The 19,112-nt window shown below is 49.5% G+C and overlaps 6 protein-coding genes across 6 annotated transcripts; 3 read left to right on the top strand and 3 right to left on the bottom strand.

Annotated features, from left to right (window-relative positions):
• Nucleotides 1-1,123: 1,123 nt before the first annotated feature.
• Nucleotides 1,124-2,129, bottom strand: LTR64_004847 (uncharacterized protein; the record flags this gene model as incomplete). The annotated part of the gene is made up of 2 exons (XM_064899191.1): nt 1,124-1,877; nt 1,924-2,129. 2 exons carry the CDS (start codon nt 2,127-2,129, stop codon nt 1,124-1,126), a joined length of 960 nt encoding a protein of 319 aa, XP_064755148.1.
• A 3,969-nt stretch (nt 2,130-6,098) lies between these two features.
• PEX13 (Peroxisomal membrane protein PAS20) lies at nt 6,099-7,499 on the top strand (the record flags this gene model as incomplete). Its single annotated transcript, XM_064899190.1, has 2 exons — nt 6,099-6,147; nt 6,196-7,499. 2 exons carry the CDS (start codon nt 6,099-6,101, stop codon nt 7,497-7,499), a joined length of 1,353 nt encoding a protein of 450 aa, XP_064755147.1.
• A 633-nt stretch (nt 7,500-8,132) lies between these two features.
• VPS8_2 (Vacuolar protein sorting-associated protein 8) lies at nt 8,133-12,842 on the top strand (the record flags this gene model as incomplete). Its single annotated transcript, XM_064899189.1, has 1 exon — nt 8,133-12,842. The coding sequence occupies one exon, from the start codon at nt 8,133-8,135 to the stop codon at nt 12,840-12,842; it is 4,710 nt and encodes a 1,569-aa protein (XP_064755146.1).
• Nucleotides 12,843-12,993: 151 nt separating this feature from the next.
• LTR64_004844 (uncharacterized protein) lies at nt 12,994-14,740 on the bottom strand (the record flags this gene model as incomplete). The annotated part of the gene is made up of 2 exons (XM_064899188.1): nt 12,994-14,556; nt 14,600-14,740. 2 exons carry the CDS (start codon nt 14,738-14,740, stop codon nt 12,994-12,996), a joined length of 1,704 nt encoding a protein of 567 aa, XP_064755145.1.
• Nucleotides 14,741-14,887: 147 nt separating this feature from the next.
• LTR64_004843 (uncharacterized protein) lies at nt 14,888-15,746 on the bottom strand (the record flags this gene model as incomplete). The annotated part of the gene is made up of 2 exons (XM_064899187.1): nt 14,888-15,362; nt 15,640-15,746. The coding sequence occupies 2 exons, from the start codon at nt 15,744-15,746 to the stop codon at nt 14,888-14,890; spliced, it is 582 nt and encodes a 193-aa protein (XP_064755144.1).
• A 1,420-nt stretch (nt 15,747-17,166) lies between these two features.
• On the top strand, nt 17,167-18,705 carry LTR64_004842 (uncharacterized protein; the record flags this gene model as incomplete). Its single annotated transcript, XM_064899186.1, has 2 exons — nt 17,167-17,532; nt 17,611-18,705. The coding sequence occupies 2 exons, from the start codon at nt 17,167-17,169 to the stop codon at nt 18,703-18,705; spliced, it is 1,461 nt and encodes a 486-aa protein (XP_064755143.1).
• Nucleotides 18,706-19,112: the final 407 nt, after the last annotated feature.

Below are 19,112 nucleotides of genomic sequence, written 5' to 3'. Positions count from 1 at the left end.
GAAGCAACAAAACATGAAGCTCGATAAGTTCAGCTTAGGAGAGGAAAGATAATATGAATGGGATGGACGTTTGTTGAGTAGTTCAAGCCGAATCCATGCTCAAAAGAGAATGCTATTGAAGAGAATTCGAACGTTAAAGCATGAACGAGCGATCTGGACCTTTCAAGACAATCCACTGCAGTAGCCGGCGGTTCTGAATCTTTGAGAAAATATCACTTCCGAGGCGGTGACGGTTGCCAGTAGTAATATTGACTTCAATTAACACGATTGTGGGAAGTAGCTGAGCAGGAGGAAGGTACAAGGGGGTTGAGGAAAAGCGGCCACTCAACGTTTGTGGAGTCGATAGTTGGACCAGCAATTTTGCTGAGATCGAAATCTAAATTGCAGCACAGAACCGTTTGGCAATCAACGCCATGCTCGGCGCAGCTGTCATTAGGTGGAACCACACCGCAGCACGTCCCCACTACAATAAGCAACCGCTCTCGATGGTGCGCTGATGGCGAAGTGACCGGACGCTCTTCTCGACCACCTCGTGCATAGATGCTTGCCGAATACGGCATACTAGTAGTCATGACACCATGACACCATGACTAGACGACTCCAGTGACTGCACTTGTGAAACTCCAAGCCGTCCACTGTCCAGACCCCGTCGATGCTGGAGGGAGGATCTCGCAGCGTATCAAAGTTATTCCCTTGCCATAGGCTACGGAGTGGTACCACTTTACTCCGTACAAGGTGGGATAGCGCAGGCGAGATCTGGTGACGATTAGCGACGTTTGATCGCACAGTATTTCTTGCAGCGTGTCACGAAATCTTGGTTCGTATACCAGGATGAGGGTGTCCCTGACATCAGTATATAAAGCAAACCCTTGGCGACTAAATTGATACACACAGCCCACCAGTGCCTCGAAACGTGTCACAATATGGCACATGACTGGATAGCTTAGTTGCACTGGATGCACCATGCTGTATATTGTCCCATTGCCTGTCAGGTTTAAGTAGACGTGTTTCATGGCAGAGTACATGGGGTTTGACCGACGATCAGAACGTAAGAGCCATTTCCGCTGAAGGTGTTTCGAAAAAAGAAAATTGGTATGTTCGACTAGATTTGCTACACTACATCTCATCTGCCTCTCCCGATGCTCTCCTTCGGTGGTGGAGGAAAATACATTTGAGCTTCCGGGTCTGGCGAGGCTGATGGCTCCGACGTAACAACTGCAACTTCCTTGTTCTCCCTCGGGGACCGTAGGTGCATTGGTGTTCTCAAAATGCCAGGACTTCTCAATGCAAACGTCGACGTCCTAGTGTCAGAAGTGTCCCTGGCACGCAGAGGGAGGTCCCTCGTACCGCCGAGCTTATTAAATGCCAAAGTCCTAGGTGTGACGGGATTCATGCCCAGCTGAACACCGGGTGTGTCTGGCACAGCGTAGTCTGAATCGGCAGATCTTGGATCAGGCTCGTCCAGGTGTGCCCAACGTAGCTTCTTCGCTCTTTGCTTCTCTTCATACTCTAATCTGTGTGCCTTTGAGGGAAAGCACGACCATAATGAGAGTCCGAAGTAGAAGGTGAAAACTCCCAACATCGCAACGAAACATGCAAATGTGGCTTTCGCCTGCTGGCAGTACCCGACTAAAGTCTTGTCGTGCGCCACAGAACAGTTCTTAGTGATATACCATGGAGGTCCATTTTGTGGTCGGCGCGGGTCGGTGGTATCTGAGCTGGCTTGAAACGCTGCAGCCACGGAATATAGTGCTATGAGGATGGCGTGTAGGATGGTCGAAACAATTGGAGGCAGGACATGAAGCATAAACGTAGTGCCCTTCACGAGCATCAAGAACATCGAAAGAACGGCGACGACGAGGTTGTAGTTCGTGATACTGCGCCATGTTAGATTCACGTCTACAATGCGCTTGACTTACTCACAATTGCGACCAGCATCTAGGCGTGGTGTAGGGCCGGTAATTGGCAGCTGCGTATAGCCCAGCGACTGGACTTGAGTTGAAACCATTGTCTGCACCGTCCTGCCAGAGCTTCGTCCGATATAAGTTCGGCGCTGCGATGCCCGTGAACGTGAGCAATGCGACGGTCAGACAAAATTCGATTGCGATGAGGCCATAGAAGGGCCGCATATTGGGTCGGTACCTCCTCGATAGAAACATGGCGACGGTGTGTCACGTTGTCGTGCCTATACACAAAAGAGCTGCAATCAAGCGTTGCGTGGATGCATCACGTCCCATACAGGACGACAACGACGATGAGCTCCCAAGAAGGAGGTGGTTTCCATTCTTCATTCTGGGCGTAGACTCGAACGATATGATAGCAGCGTACCGCTCTGGAGGTGAGCGCTTACACAAGGCACACGGGCCAATGAGGTATCAAAGGTCGGTGTGACACGAGGGGCACTCTTGAACTTGAGGTGTCTGCAGTCGCCTAAGTCGAGCCCAGGGTTCGGATTGGTTAAGCACTGTGAACTTGCTTGACGCTCTTCAGAAGTTAGCTGGATTATCGTTTTCATCAAACTTTGCTGGTGCAACTGGCATATAAACTGCAACTGGCGGCATCTTTCTCAAAAGCTTCCTCTGTGCTATCCTTTCACCTCACTGCAGTCGAGTACAGTCCTTTACAGCAATTTTCAACATCGAGCAGGTTGCAGGAGATAACAGCAGACAAACAAGCAGCACCTGGTCGTTGCTTGTCGCTGCCTGCAAGTACTATCACCAAGACATTACCGCCTTCTGGAAAGTCTACAGAAGGCGAACGACTGCAGGACATCCCGACCTTGACTGCATTCGTCGATTTTCTTGGTGGATACCAAGCCACGGCCAGGCAGTCCACTCCGAGTGCAACTTACTTTTCGTAGCGAGTACGACTAAAACCCCTGATCTGCATCACACATCGTGTCCTATCAGTACTACCACAACTTCGGCTTTCAATTACATGGTCACACATGCAAGGAGAATGGTCTATTCGAATCGTGTTTCATTAACAAGCAGATGATCATGGAAGATCGAGGTCTCGAGATAAACGTTCGCATGACCCCAGCCTCTGAATCGGCGTTAAGCAAATCCCCGACTATGGTCGAGTCAATCCTCCGCAAGGCCAGAACTGGACTTTGCGAAAGGGGCCGGCGTGTTTGACCATCAGGCTTCTAACCTCTTACGGTCATATCTGCATCCAGCCTAAGACCTTGCAAGCCTTGTACTTCCCACTCATGTTGCCCTCGACACTGAACACGAAAAGATTCGCTCCATGTCATCAGCTTCCTTGCTTCAAGATGTTTCAGCTGGGAAGTGGTGAATCCTGCGAGAGGGTTCGCAGTGCCTTTCCTAGCTCTATGTGGTTCACCGTTGCTTTTGAGTTCTGTTCTTTCTTCTTACGCAAAAAACGACCTTGTCTAATTTCCCAGACTTCGTGGGCGTGAACTAGACCAAGCTATACTAACCTACGCTACTGACTTAGCTTACTAGGATCTGCTCACTGTATAGGGGACCGTCACGTTCGTGCTGGCGTCGACGACGTCCTCCGTTCCTGGCCTTGTTGACCACATATTGTTGAAGCATCCTGCATGGATATCGAAGAGAGAGTGGTGGAGATCAGGTGAAAGGTGGAATATGGGGCACCCCAAAATGCACAACTTCAAAAGAGCTGAGCCTTCGACACTACCAGCGACTCTGAGACCCGGCGAGACGAGTGTCATTGCACCGGGCGCAACAGACATCTTAACAGATGGAGGGAGGCCACAATCAGCGCTGACCACGATATTGCAATCTTTCGAGCAACCAATAACACAACCTGCCACGACCCTGACTTCGACAGGTTTGCGCACAGTCTATGTCACAGATTCGGCCTCATACTCTTTGCTGAGAGCATCAGAGTCGAGTGAAAGAGCTCGTGAAACACACTCCGATACCTCTGCCTCTACCTCTTCGTCACCCACGTCCAAAGCGACCAGCAGCTCGTCTTCGTCGTCGACCAATAACCTGGGCACTTTGATTCCTGCAGTAGTAGTTCCAGTTGCTATAGTACTGATTGTATCTTTTGTGGTATTTTGGTTTATTATGCGCCGACGAGCTCAGCGGCAGTTGAAAGAGGAACCGGAATTTGTGGTGGCAAGTAAGAGCGAGAAGACGGCAATAAGTCGAGGACCCAGCAATGGCTCTAGCACCGGCTCGACGAGGGAACTGGTGCCATTGTCAAACCTGGAAAAGGAAGTGGCTGTCACAACGACATCCGAAATGAGGAAGCCCTCAATCGACTTGTTCCCTCCCTCACCTCCAAAATACTCGTCGATAGACATCGGACTTGCCAGACCAATGACGCCGCCTGACAAAGCTGGAGCACACGTCAACAGCACAGGTCGGCCTGTGCATAATTTCAGTCGAGGACAAAGTCAGAATCGGGGTCAGAAGAGCACAAAATCCAGGAACGACCGTGCTCCTCGACCCGGCGAAAGGACTACTCCACTGGAAACAGGCCGTGGACCATCCACCACCATGCCAGGTCAGTTACCACGACCTCCATATTCGGGAACAACCAGTGAACACTATGGAGGCAGAAGCCCACCGAAGACGACGCCCTCACCACTGGTGACGAACATGAAGAACAATCGCGCACTAGCACCTCAACCCTTGAATCCACCTACACCTACTGGTGCTTTCAATGGTGCATCTCCTATATCACAATATTCGCCTATAGTAAAGGATCATCCAAATCTCGGCACTGTTGCAGCAGCTGACTCAGCTGAGATACCCGGTCAGCCACCACCAATTTCAACAGCAAACTTTTTTCCTTCAGGACAAGAGAAAGACTCACCCGTCGACGAGAATGTACTCTCGTTGGAGAACATGCGCGTCGCACGGCTTGCAAATTCTTCAAGGCTAGGCCTTCACCACAGTCCTATCCAATCCAACTTTCCTGCAAATTCGCGGAGAGAACCCGGCGCAGATGCAACAAAGAGGGTACACCCAAGTCCACAATTGTCCATGCCACTAACAAGGGAAGAACTTCCATTTAGACCATTCGCGCGTGGTCCAGATTCTCCCGCAGGCGGCTCTTCGATATATCCTTCTCCTTCGATAGGTGCTGACAACACACCGCGAATTGGTGGCGGGGCATCATCATACTCTTTACCACAGAGTGAACATACTATTGGTGTGGCCTCTTCAAGAGCTTACCACAATCGTGTCAGTGTTGTCAGCAGATTATCAAGCGATGACGGTTATGTTGACGTGGAGTTTGACACGAAAAGCGATGTCAGCTCACTCGACGAACGAGATAAGTGGGAAACAGGGGGTGAGAGGCAAGAGCCTGGCTACCATGCACCTGCTCATGGCAGCGCTGGCTTGAGTCCTGTTGGACAGGCTAGTTCTTCTTCGACAGAAACATCGAACCACAAGCCAAATTTGCGAGACAGAGACAGCGAAGGTCCTTTCGTACTGTCGAGATATTGATTGCTGAAAGGATAGAGAGGTGAAGTGATGCCCGCGACGGCCGATTCACTTTATTTAATGGTTCGTGGATGGTTAGGTGGACGATATGGCTGCGATAGCCCGGGCGTTTTTCTTACAGGTTTACAAGCATTCTCCTTTATACGATACCCAAGGTGTTCGAGACCATATGGATGGTATGTAGGGCAAGCAGATAGCAAGCGTGATGGTAGTAGCACAATTTTCAGCTAAAACGAAATGTTTCTATTCGATTTTCCACATGATAATTCCGTGAACAAGACTTTAATACTCTCAAGTTGTCCTTTTATGTTAACTGGAACATGCGATGGACAATATTGCCTCGTTGCAAACTGATGTCTGTATTATCGGCAGGACATTGGTGGAGAGTCTTAGCACAACGGCGCCATCTCCGCACCTCGGCATCATTCTGGCGTTTGCTTCCAACGATTGAATTCACCAGCCTTCAGCCTTCAGCCTTCAGCCCATCCTCGCCAGACTAGCATATGTCATTCTCAACGACTGCCTTTCCATTCTCCTAGCACTGCCAGACTAACCAGAGGTCTCTCCGTGTTCCTTCTATTGTCTTACGATCGGAACTGCACAAGAACTCGGATTATACTCCGATGATGGCGCGATAACGACAAGCAGACAATGAGTTCGGTGTCTCCTCCAAAACCTTGGGAGCGAGCGGGTGCAGCAGGTTAGCTCTATCAAGCGAGTTCAATACATCCTCCTAACATAGTCGCAGGCGCAGTATCCTCGAGTCCAGCGCCGGGTGCAACAAGCGCACCTGCTGCTATCAATTCGATAGCAAATCCATCCTCGACCATAATGACCTCGTCATCTGATGCACCCACACTACCCGATCGACCAAATACCTTAAACAATGTGGTAAATCAAACAGCTTCAAATTACTCCGCCTACGGACAAAACCGTTTCAGCAACCCATACTCTTCCTATTCATCACCGTACGGTGGCGGTTACGGAGGCTATGGAATGGGATCGGGATATGGCTCTTATGGTGGCATGTACGGTATGGGAGGAGGGATGGGCATGGGTGGCATGTACAACAGACCATACGGCCAGTTCGGCGCAGGCATGCCAGGACAAGATCCCAATAATCCAGCCAGTTTGACTCAAACTTGGAACCAGAGCACTGCCGCCACCTTTCAGATCATGGAATCAATAGTGGGCGCATTTGGAGGATTTGCGCAAATGCTGGAATCAGCTTACATGACCACACATTCCTCCTTCTTTGCCATGGTGTCGATGGCAGAACAGCTTGGCAACCTCAGGACGACCCTAGGACAAGTACTGGGCATATACACTTTACTGCGTTGGATGCGCACATTGGTAGCCAAGATTACCGGTCGACCACCACCTGCAGATGCTACATCTCTGACTCCTGCAAACTTTTCGTCTTTTCTTTCTGGTGGCGCAGGACCAGCCACACTTCCGGACGGTTCGCCTGCACCCCCTCGCGCATCGAAAAAGCCGTTCATTATGTTCACTTTAGCAGTCTTTGGGCTGCCATATTTGATGTCAAAATTGATTCGGTCCATGGCCCGAGCACAAGAGGCGGAAGAACAACGAAGACTAGCTGAGCAAGGAATAGTGGTCCGAGCAGACGGATCCCAACAGATAGATCCTACCAAACTCGATTTTTGTCGAGTACTATACGACTACAAACCAACACCGCAATCTGGAGGCTTAGATCTTGAGGTAAACAAGGGCGATATGGTAGCCGTTCTTTCCAAGACAGACCCAATGGGACAGACCAGCGAATGGTGGAAATGTCGAGCACGAGATGGCAAACAAGGGTATTTGCCCAGTCCATATCTACAGAAAATTGAACGAAAACAGCCGCAGATAGCAGCCACAGCTCACGATAATGGCACAGTGAGCTTACCTACAAGTCGGACGACCACTTTGAAGGGAGGCGACGATGGGTCACGAACCAAGAGTCTCAGCTCTGTTGCGAGACCAGAGGTGAAAGGAGGTCCAGGAGGTATAACTTCTGAGAGTTTCCAGAAGAGTGCTTTCTACTCGTGAAAAACAGAATTGTCCATGGGCACCCTTACACTTGTCCTCCAGTCATGAGCACACATCAGCTCTACTGATATCGAGGGTTTACTTGACTATATCGAGCTATCTGGGTTTGGGGTTTGATTCAGCGAGCGTCTACGGGTGTAAAAATTAATATTATTTAGTCCTGGACGTGTATACTTAGTATTAAAATCTTGGCTTTGCTACCACAACATGGCCGATAGTATAGATGTGGCTGTCGTGTTTAACATAGTTGCTGCCTTACTCAGGCATGCTGCAATGGTGCGACTGCCTCATCATGCGCTGCAATGTACTCGTATATGGCTGGTCTGAATGTCCCACATCAACAATCATAGAGATTCTGCACGAGAACTGAACACAGAACCATAGAGACTGCAACTCAAAGTATTCTACGAAACGAGACACCGGCGTTGAGCATCCTTAGCCTCTTTGAGTCTCAGTAATCACTTCGAGGTGCAGCGGTACCACGCCAGCCAGCACGAATCTATTCCATACACGCAGTCTGAAATACGAGTGGTACACGACAAATAAGATAGTGCAAACTTGCAATTCGGCTCTCAAGCAACCGTCTAGATTGTCGTGCAGTTGAGAAGCAATGGTTCGACTGCGTATACCTCGATGAGCTCGACGCCGGAAGATGGCGAGATCGAACAGCACGCTGTCGAGGCTGTTGACAGGGAACGGCATATCGCCGACCTTCCGGACGAGACCTTACCTCTTATCGAAGATGAAAATGCCCAAGAAGAGCTCGTGAAAGACCTGGAAGAAGATGTAGACACTATCCCTCAGCTGGATGTTCATGAGGATACAGGAAACAATGAAGATGATTCTCTGCTAGATATGTCGCATGATGTTGGCACATCGCAACCCGGTATACAGGTGATTGATGCTGCCATACGACCTGCTAGCCTGGATGGCTCAGTCTCGATACCTGACGATACTCCTTCAATCCAGGACTCTGGCTTGTCTTCTCCGAGAAGCGATGGCCCTGCAATTCCCCCACTAATCTCAAGAAAAAGTTCCACAGCCTCTAGACGACCATTCGAGCTGCGCTTTCAATCCAGACTTTCAAGCTCCTACCTCAATACTCCTCGTGCATCTTCCCCTGGTTTCCTTAATGCTCATTCACGTCAGTCCTCTCTTGCCAGTTTTGGCCCGGCCTCGGAGTCCGCTACCGAGGACACTCAGACTCCTTGGGAGGTGATCAGATGGACGAGACTTAGGAGGTTGACGGCACAAGTCTTCTCAGAGATTGGCCGTCGGAACTTTGGTAATCCCACCTGTCTTGTCGTTACCGAGTACATCGTGATTGGCACGTCAAAAGGCCTCATCCTTGTCTACGACCATCAGCAGAATAATAAAGCAACAATAGGCTTAGGCACTAAGGCTACCGAGTCTGGTTCTGTGACTGCCTTGGCTATCTCGGCCGATCATACTGCGATTGCCGCAGGCTACAATGCTGGCAATATCTTGGTATGGGAGGTAATTCGACCTTCGAGGCCTTTCATGCAAATTCCAGCTGTGGACGCTACTGCTCCAGAAGCGCGCAAGCTCGATGGTCACCTTGAGGGCAGTGGTGTACTTCATGTCGGCTTTCTAGGTTATCGAAGGACTGCTTTGGTCTCCGCTGATGATAAGGGTATGGCTTTCTCTCATCTTGCTTCTCGTGGGACGGGCGCATTAGGACGTACCATCCGAACTACAAGAATACTAGGAAGATATCCAGAGGTAATCGTTCGCAAGGCAAGCAAGCCAGTTAAGAAGAGCTCGGTTCTGGCCTTTGCACCAATGCCACTGGGCAACATTGAACAGAAAACAGACAGTCTGGGATTGGTTGCTATGCTTACACCCTATCTCCTTGTGGTTGTGTCTACCACTCCCATTGCACAAACCCAGCATAAAGCAGCTCGACCTAAAGAGGTGGCTGCGCATAGTGCCATGACCGCGGCATTGGCCTGGTTTCCAGCAATCAAGCTCAAAGGCAGTGAAACGAATGTTTCGAAAAACAAGCTGGTATATGCTTGGTCAAACGTCATAAGTGTGCTTGAGGTTGAAGAAGCTCCTAGAGATCCCGAGACCCCTCAGGATAAGCCGGTAGAGCTAATGTTTGTCTCGAGAAGTCGCTACGAATCTGAGGAAGCTATTGTTGCGCTCCAGTGGCTTAGCCGTTCTGTGGTTGCTGCACTGACTATCACGCAACAATTGCTCATCATTGAGGATGTGACAATGACTGTCACCGACGCCTTCGACCTATTGCCAAAGAACTTGTATCACGCTGATCTATACTCTCATCAATTGCAAGCCGTTATCGAACATCATGACGACGAGGACGAAGACACTTCTATGCATGGAGTTGTTGCCGATGGTTACTACATGAGCTTTCGAGTTTACAAGGGACGTCTTTTCTTATTAGGCAGTAATGAAGTGTGGTGGGGCAGTCTTACAAACTGGGCTGATCGGTTACTTGCGTTAATGGAAACAGGCGACTTCATAGCTGCTATTCGACTTGCGACAAACTACTATTCTGGAAGCAGCGAGAAAGTAACTATTGGCCTTCCGGAGGACAATGCATTACGCTCCTCTCTCGTTCACGACAAACTACTTGAAATGATGAGTGCTTCCTTGAGGTATGCTTTTGGCAAGAACGAGCAGGCCAGTGATGCGTCTTTGAATCGTCGACAGCTTGTTGATCTTGCTGTCGCATGTGTGGCTGCATGTTTGAGGATGAATGAGAAGGACTTCCTCTTTCACGAAGTATTCGACTGGTATGATGAGAACAATGCTGGCGATATTCTTGTCGATGTTCTTGAGCCTCATATTCTGGATCGACAAATCACCTCGCTACCTCCTGCAGCAGTCAAGACTTTGATCAATCATTTCGTCAACACGCATACGCCATCGCATCTAGAGGAGGTCATCTGCCTCCTCGATGCAACAGAAATGGACGTTGATCAGGTCACTTCGCTTTGCAAGCGTCACAATTTATACGACGCGTACATCTACGTTTGGAACACAGCGTTGATGGACTACACCAGTCCTCTACTGGAATTACTAGATATGACTTTTAGGAAACCAGGTGCTAACGGAAGCACTACATCACCTCATACAGCACCCCTTGCCAGTCAGAAGGTGTTTCCATATCTATCCTTCATTCTGACCAGCCGTGTCTATCCTATTGGTGATTTCATGGACGATGATCGAGCTCTGTCAGCAAAAACTCAGATCTACGAACTACTATTTTACGGCAAAGGTGGCGAGAAGGATCCCTTCGCTACTCTACGTCGTCTTCTTGAGTTTGATGTGTCCAACTTCATGGCAGCACTGAATGAGGCTTTTGAGGATTCTTTCCTGAACAGTGGTCAAGACGAATCATTGCACGATAATGGAGAGCACCGAAGCTCTGTGTTCAATCGGCAGATTATTGTCAGGATACTGCTAGATGTGATGTCTACAGGCTTTGACGCAACTGAACGAATCTATTTGGATATGTTCATTGCCCGGAACCTGCCCAAGTATCCGCAGTATATGCTGCTGGCTGGCACAACTATGGAGCAAGTGTTCACAAGGCTCTGCGAGTATCAAGATGAGGATCTACACGATGATGCTCAACTCAGCATTGAGTACCTGATGACTGTCTACAAGCCTTCCAACATCGTCAACTTGATTCCGTTGCTTCAAAAAGCTCATTTCTATCGAATTCTCAAGATGGTATACAGGCAGGAAGAGGATTGGCCGAAACTGCTCGACATGTACTTCGTTGATACGGAGGATCAATCTCAGGTCTTCGATGTCATACTCGAGTGTCTTCGGCCAAGCTCCGACCTTGACCAAAAACAAAGGCAGGATGTTGTGGACGAGTTGAAGAGACACGTAGAAGATTTGTCCAAGATTGATGTTGCCAGGACAGCCAAGGTGATTGAGATTGTTCTGTCCGACGATCATGCCTTCTTTCTTGATTCACTGGCTGATGCGAAAGCACGATATACCTACCTGTCGACACTACTTGAACCAGCGGATGGTGCAGGCAGAAGCCAGCACATAACCAATAACATGATCGAAGAATACGTTCGTCTCATCTGCCGTTTTCAGCCGTCACATGTTGTTGATTACATTAGTACTGTCAAAGAGGGCGAGCTTCGGCTGGAAAATGTTGTACCTGCCCTGGAAACAAGTGGCAATATCGATGCTGCTGTCGTGCTTCTCGCACGTCAAGGTCAAGTACAGGATGCGATGGATCGACTTATCAAACATTTGTCTACGATCGAAGCAGCTTTGAGTGGCGTTCTGGAGAGCGCGGCCGATAGCCCTGACGAAGTTGCTACAAATGAAGCGATTGAAGATCTGCTCTCCTCTGTTGACAAGTATGCCAAAGTTGGTATATGGCTATGTGAGAGTCAAACACAGAACGCTGCGACAAGGAGCAGGACACCTTCCAAGTCTCCACGACGGTCGTCGATCAAGCAACCTCTATCGTTCGAAGAAAATTTGTGGCTCGACTTTATAGCTGCTGTCGTATCAATCGCACAAAGGGTTGGTACGAACACAATACAGGACAGTAACAGTACCGACTCAGATGAAGTCGTCTCATCCCTCAGAAACACAATCCAAAGAGTCTTCACTGCACTCCTAAACTCAACGGCGGTAGCTCGCAGCCAAAAACACCCAGACAGTCTTCGCTTCGTACGAATCCTCCGAGCCTTCCTTTCCCGCGCAGCCGAAGTCTCTCCGTCCCTATCACACCTCCGCCACGTCATGAGCAGCATCTTCTCCGCGTACGGCTACGAAGAATCCCTCCTCAGCCTATCCAACGCAATGCTCGACAAAGACCTCTTCGTCCACGTCCACGAAGTCACTAAACTTCGGGAGATAGGCTGGCGACCACGAGGACAAGTCTGTGGTTTATGTCGACGTCGTGTCTGGGGTCCGGGTATTGGTCTGAAGGTCTGGGAGGCTTATGAACGCAATGAAAAGGAGAGAACGAGGAGGCTTGAGGGGTTTAGACGGCAGAGTGTTGTGGGCAGTGAAGGGACGGAAGAGGAAGGGAGAGGGAAAGGGAAGGCTACTGAGGTCAAAGCTGAGGATGAGGATGATGACGACGAGGAACAGCGAAATGTCAATGGAGCGCAGTTGGAGCTGGAGGCGGAAGCCATTGTTGTGTTTTCGTGTCGGCATTTGTTTCATCGACGATGTCTTGTTGATCATCGGCATCAATATCGGAATCAAGGGGTAGAGGGAGCTGATGATGATGCAAGTGTTGATGGACAGGGCCAGAGTGATGGACAGGGAGCGAATCGTGATGGTAGGCTGGTATGTCCTAGTTGTGTATAGAAAGAAGTACATAATCAAGTATGCTTTTAAATCTTGGTTACGCCAAATTCCAAGACAAGTGTTGTAAGCTACCTGTTACTGTTGTCCAAATTCGTTGGTGTTCAATAGACATTTCTTGAACACCTTCAACCATCAGAAACATATGCAAAACTCACGCAACTCCCATAACCAACAATTCCCTCTCAACACTCCTCCTCAACTCCTCATAATACTCCACACCCTTAAACTCCCTCGCCTCCTTCCTCACCGTCCTCCACCCCTCCGCTCTTAACTTCTCGATCCTCCTCTTCCTCTTCCTAGCCTTCTCATCCTCTGCCGCACTACTCTTCGACTGTGCGTCTGCAATCTGCAAGCTCCAGAAACTGCGGAGGCGGATGTCTTTTCCTGCTGGTGGTGGTGGTGGAGTCTGGAAGGGATAGTTCTCGTCGGAAGTTGTTGACGAGGGTGGTTGATATTTGTGGGATCGGGAGTGCATGGACGCGAATTGGCGACGTTTTTCGAGTTCGTGGGTTTGCTGAGTTATGCGGACGATGTCAATTTTGGTGGTGACGGTGGAGATGTGTTTGTGGAGGGAGGTACGGAGGGAACAGAGGGTGGCGTTGTAGTTTGTGAGGTGGGTCGTTGGAGAGGTAGGCTGAGACAAGAGGATGTGAGTGGTGATTTCGCGATCATCGGTGGTGCAGGTGAGTGTGGATGTGAGGCCTGTGGTAGGCTTGATGGGCTTGTTGCCTTTCGGACAGGGAGTGATGGGAACAAAGCTCTGCTTGTAGGACATTTTCAGGGTTGATGGCGGATCCTGCTCACAAGGACTCTCCACTGTCAAAGGATCTGCATTTTCCTTGTCGTCGTTCTTTGCGATGAATGTGGTAGAGATGCGCTTAAACCGTTTTGTCACAGGGGTTTGTGCGATGTGGACCGGACCAAGTCCGCCTCCTCTGTCAGCATCAAATGGGCTTCGTCCTTCAAATTTTGATATTAATGTTGCAAGAGCGGTCTTTCTGCGAGGAACGATGTAGAAATGCTTGCCTTTGAGAGTAAATTGGGCATTGTGGTTGAAAGGCAGTTCCGGGAGAGGACGAGAAAACGGTGTTGGTGGGAGTGGTTTGTTCAGAGTAAACAAGGGCAAAAGTGTGTTGATTCCATCATACTGTAATTGTGAACCTTTCCTGCTCGAGGGACCTTTGCTGAATAGGGGCGATGGCACGAGTTCTCCGGTCAGAGCGTGTTGAGAGCTCAGACTGCGACTAAGTCTGGCTTTGGCTAGTGCTTTCTCTTGCGGTGTCCCAACAAGGTAGCTGTCGTCTTCTAAATCCATGTAAGGTGACTCGGAAGAGTGAAGATCGACATAGATATGGCATGCTGGTAAAGGTCCTTGCAAGCGCGAGGATGTGGATGCTCTCGAGGTCGAGACACATCTTTCTGGTTGGCGACCTCTAGTCTGTTCGGGCACTGAGGAGGGAGCCGGAGGACTGTTCTCGTAGAGCTCTAGCAGATCCAGAGTCGGACAAGCGGGTGGTGGTTGTGGTTCATCGTAGTTGCCATCAGCTGTAGTACGGAACGGCAATGGAAGGAGGTCACTTGCTGAGATGAACGCATCTCTTGCTTGCTCGAGCAGTGGGATTTTGTTGTTCGATCGATCGTGTGAGATATGTCCTAGACTTTCGAAGCAGACAGCTTGATAGAAAGACAGGAACGTCTTCAGTAATGGATGGTCCTAATTCATCAGTATCAAGCTAGGACAGAAGGCAGGTACGCACTTCTCTTTCGAGCAATTGCGAGCAGAGTACGATGCAACGACGGTATCTGCGATCGCGATACAGTTCTCTCACACTGACAATATCATCCTTCCAAACCAGCAAAAATCTCACAGGAAATGCTGTGACTTCTGGTTGCGACATTGCATTGTATATCCAACGAGTCACTAGGTGGATGAACTCTCAGGAGGTTGGTGGATGATAAAGTCAAGAAGCACATGTTCGCGAGCATCCTTTGCACAGCTCGAGTCGGGAATAGCAGTGAAAGTACACTAGCAGGTAGTGAAAGTGTCATAGTTGCGCTTCCTTCTTCGTTCTGTATCTTTCCTGTGACAACAATCGGAAGTCGCCACGCGCTCCAAGGTGATCCGTGACCCACGGTCTGTGCAGATCGTCCTGCTGCATAAGCATCTCTGCCACATTGGGGTCTTTTAATTGCACGTCCATGCCAAAGGTCTGGAAATTTTCAAGTACCAAGCTACCACAAAACAATAACTTGTCCATTCTCGACAAACCAATTTGTTGAGATTCAACCTTGGATACCATCTGTCCCCAAGTCATTCCAGACTCAGCATCTTCAATGCCACCATTCTCAATGTATGCATCTTTCAAGCCGTTCTCCGAGTGCAGAGACTTGTCAAAAGGCTGAATGGCGTTTAGATCACCACCCAATATGCTGGCGTACTCCTCACGCATGAATCCTGCTGCTGCCGCAAGTTGCCCAGGGCGTCTAGGAGGCTCGGCAACGAGCGATTCCAGATGTGTGCTGCATAAACGAAGGGTTTTGTCGTTAATAACCAAATCTACGAAAAGACCATCCCTACCCATTCGTGTATTTTCGTAATGCACGCGAAATACTCTTGAAATATAGAGTGATTTCGGGATGAGTAAGCATGTACCTAAAGCCATGTGAGTGCTTCGACAATTCATTCAGGCGCGAGAAGTTCAATGAAAGAACAAATTCGACTAACGAATATGGATCACGTCCAGGGCTCGAGGGACACGGATATTGGAACTAGAAGAACAGATAACACTCACCGTACGGGTGTTCCCAGAACTCGGGTGAGCTATCAGTCACACAATAACCGTCCTGCACCCACGACTGAGATTTGATAATCTCAAGGTCCGAAGCCAGGTTCTCGTTAAGCATTACGATTGCTGGGTGAGCTATCTCGCTGATATACTGTTGCAGAAAGTCCAGGGCAGCTTGCATCCTTTCACGAGTGAACGACCTTCTGAAGTCAATATTCCATGTCAAAATTGAGAGTGTCTGCACAGAGGAAGACTGGTCCTTCTCAGCTGTTGAGTAAGCGACTTCCCAGTTTTCGCTTCGCCACCAGAAACATGGTTGATCACATGGTTGACCTCGTGTCCAAGCACGCGCCATGATACTCGAACTGCTCTGTATGTGCTTTGAAGAGATACGGTTCCGACTAGTGCTGGTGAATGGTATATTCGTCTGGGTAACAAACCTTCTGAAAGCCAGCTTGAGGAACAAGATACTGAACGCCAGTCTGTGACAGCGTCGCAAGCTCGCCAGACTCCTGGTTTGATCTTGTGATTGCAGACCAATGTCACCTCCAATAATGCTCGGGTCGTCCTCACTAGCTGAACAACATCGAACATTCAGGACAGCCGTACGGTTGGCGAGGAGCGCACTTATAGAGATTTTTTGAGCTAAAGAGGCAAATCGTACACTGATTGGTCCCCGATCGTGTCTCACCATCCCACGCTTGTCTGATCTGACACAGCGTGGCCACCTCCCTGCCGTGCCTTCTTGGCCCAACCAGCGGCACGCCCTTTTTGTGCAGCTTTTTCGTCCCCTGAGTCAGTGCATCTTACCACTGCACCTTCCTGCTACGCTTCGAATGCTATCCATATTCGCCAAGTGCATACTCGGATGGCCTTGCCGGCTCCATCTAGCTACAGCCGATGGCATCAAACAGTGTGCTGAAACCCTTAGTGGCTTGCACCTCTTCGTCGACAAGCTCTGGACTTCACTCGAGCCTGCACTGAACCACCGAATAACATAGCACACCGCTCGACTCTCAGCCCACTGAGGTCCTGCCTCATTCCACTATCAAGAAGTCTTGTGACCTCCTTGTACATCTCAAACAATTCTTGATGCTGGTTCCTGGTCATTCTTTATTCGAGGTAGCGCATGAAGGTCCTACTGGAACTTCAGCCGCTGACTCTGCAACATAAATGGAGTAGCCTTTGTCTGCTCCCGGCCTTGACATCAAGAAATGCTCCAAACATACCGATGCGCAAGGGAGGGCCTCCATCTTCCACCTTCATCTTCCGTACATCTCAGATCTAGCCGCGTGCATGGTTATCCATATGACACTCAATGTGCGTATGTCACATCCATGCCAAGAGCCCCCTGTTGTTGCACTTCGGTGCTTACATCTATATATGCTTTCCTTTGTCCTCGTCCTCTTTGTCCGGTCTATCGTGTTATCATTATCGAGTCTTTCCTTCTTTGCTGCTGTGCAGCGTTACATTCCTTTCTATACACAGTCACTCCTTCAAACTTATTTGTCTTCAGTTACCACGTCTTCGCCGACATCATGAGGCCTTCTGCTACTTGCTTCGCCCTTGGCGCATTACTCAATTTTTACGGTTGTGCTTGGGCGGCTTACACCTTAAAAGATGACTACAGCGGCGACAAGTTTTTTGGAATGTTCGATTTCTTTACAGAGGCCGATCCCACACACGGATACGTTGACTACATATCACAGTCAGCAGCACAATCAGCTGGTCTGATAAACAACAACAATAACCAAGTCTATATGGGAGTTGATACAAAGAACATCGCCTCAGGAAGAGGGCGAAAGTCGGTCCGCCTTACCTCAAAGGCGGTGTACAACCACGGCCTGATCATACTCGACCTTGAGCATATGCCTGGCTCAGTCTGTGGCACTTGGCCAGCATTTGTAAGTGACATACCCACTATAATATATTCCACCATTGAGGGTACACTGTTTGGCCGAGCTGAACTAACTGCTTGATAGTGGACTGTTGGACCGGATTGGCCCAACAGCGGCGAGATCGACATTATCGAAGGCGTGAATTCTCAGACATCCAATTCCATGGCCCTTCATACAGGCCCAGGGTGCTCGATAGCCTCAAATACCTCACCCAACAAACGTGCTGCGTTATTCTCCGGCTCAGTTGGCACACCAAACTGCGATGTTAAGGCTCCTGGACAAGCTGCTAACGCAGGATGTTCTATCAAGACCTCGCAGACATCGTCGTATGGCAGCGGTTTCAATGCTGGACAAGGAGGTGTTTATGCGACTGAGTGGACATCCAATGCTATCAGTATCTGGTACTTTCCTCGAAACAGCATACCATCAGACATCAACAGCTCTCCAGACCCTTCTACCTGGGGTATACCACTCGCCTCCTTCACAAGCACCTCCTGCGACATTGATTCGAACTTCAAGAACCAGCAGATCGTCTTCGACACAACGTTTTGTGGAGATTGGGCAGGAAATGTTTGGTCTACCGACGCAACGTGTTCGAGCAAAGCGCCGACTTGCCAGGACTTTGTTCAAAACAACCCAACAGCTTTTACCGAGTCTTTCTGGACCGTCAATAGCCTCAAAGTTTTTACTGGTTCAGGAGGCAACGGCACTTCACCAAGCGCAAGTCGTCCAGCTTCAAGCGCACAACCGACCGCTAGCAGACCTCCTGTCAGTGGTAGCAGCGGTCTTCCTACCGCCCTGCCAAGTGGCACCGCACCACCGATCGTACCCTCCAGCGTACCCGGCAGCAAGCCATCCAACGCACCTTCGACGACCTTTGCCACGAGCAAGCAGACATCAGCCTCAGCTTGGAACGGTGGTGGGTATACCCGAACCTGGAGTCGCGGAGGAGGTCCGCGTGCGAAATGGAATAGCAATACAGCCCGTGACATTGTACCAGAAACTTCCTCGGCCGCGCCAGAACCTACCGTCACATCCGTACCAGAGCTCGGACTGGAAGAACGTTCGGCAGTTCTGGACCAGATCGAAGCCGACCAGACTCCATCAGAAGTTGATCAGAATATGGTCAGGAGACACATGGCTCGTCACAAGAGGCATGGAGGTCATTTTGGAAAATGAGTTGGTTCTTTCTAGCTTGATTTACGCAGATACGACTTTGATGTGAGCGATGGAGTATATAGAAATTTTGATGATGCATTATCCGGACATGGTGCTGTCTCTCTACCAGGTGGCAGACCATTTGTAGCGAGATACATTTGAGCAACACTATGATGAAGCAGCTTCTTCACTTTAAACGTTAGCAATCTTTGCAAATAAGGTCTTGATGGCCATCGTCTGCATCCCAATGTATTGCTGTCGGACGGCCACACTTTAAGTCGATCTAATAGTTCAACATCTTTCCACGATGTTTACGAGCACTCAATCCACGAAATGGATTATGGAACAGTGACTGTACGTTGATGCCTCAGGCATATAAACTTCATTGGAGTTGGCTGGTCACCATTCATGTTTTGTCAAGAGCGGAG

This window comes from Lithohypha guttulata (genome assembly GCF_036872675.1).
Source record: "Lithohypha guttulata strain CCFEE 5908 chromosome Unknown scaffold_3, whole genome shotgun sequence".
In the NCBI taxonomy this organism is placed as follows: Eukaryota; Fungi; Ascomycota; class Eurotiomycetes; order Chaetothyriales; family Trichomeriaceae; genus Lithohypha; species Lithohypha guttulata.
This window is presented reverse-complemented; position numbering and strand designations above follow the sequence as displayed.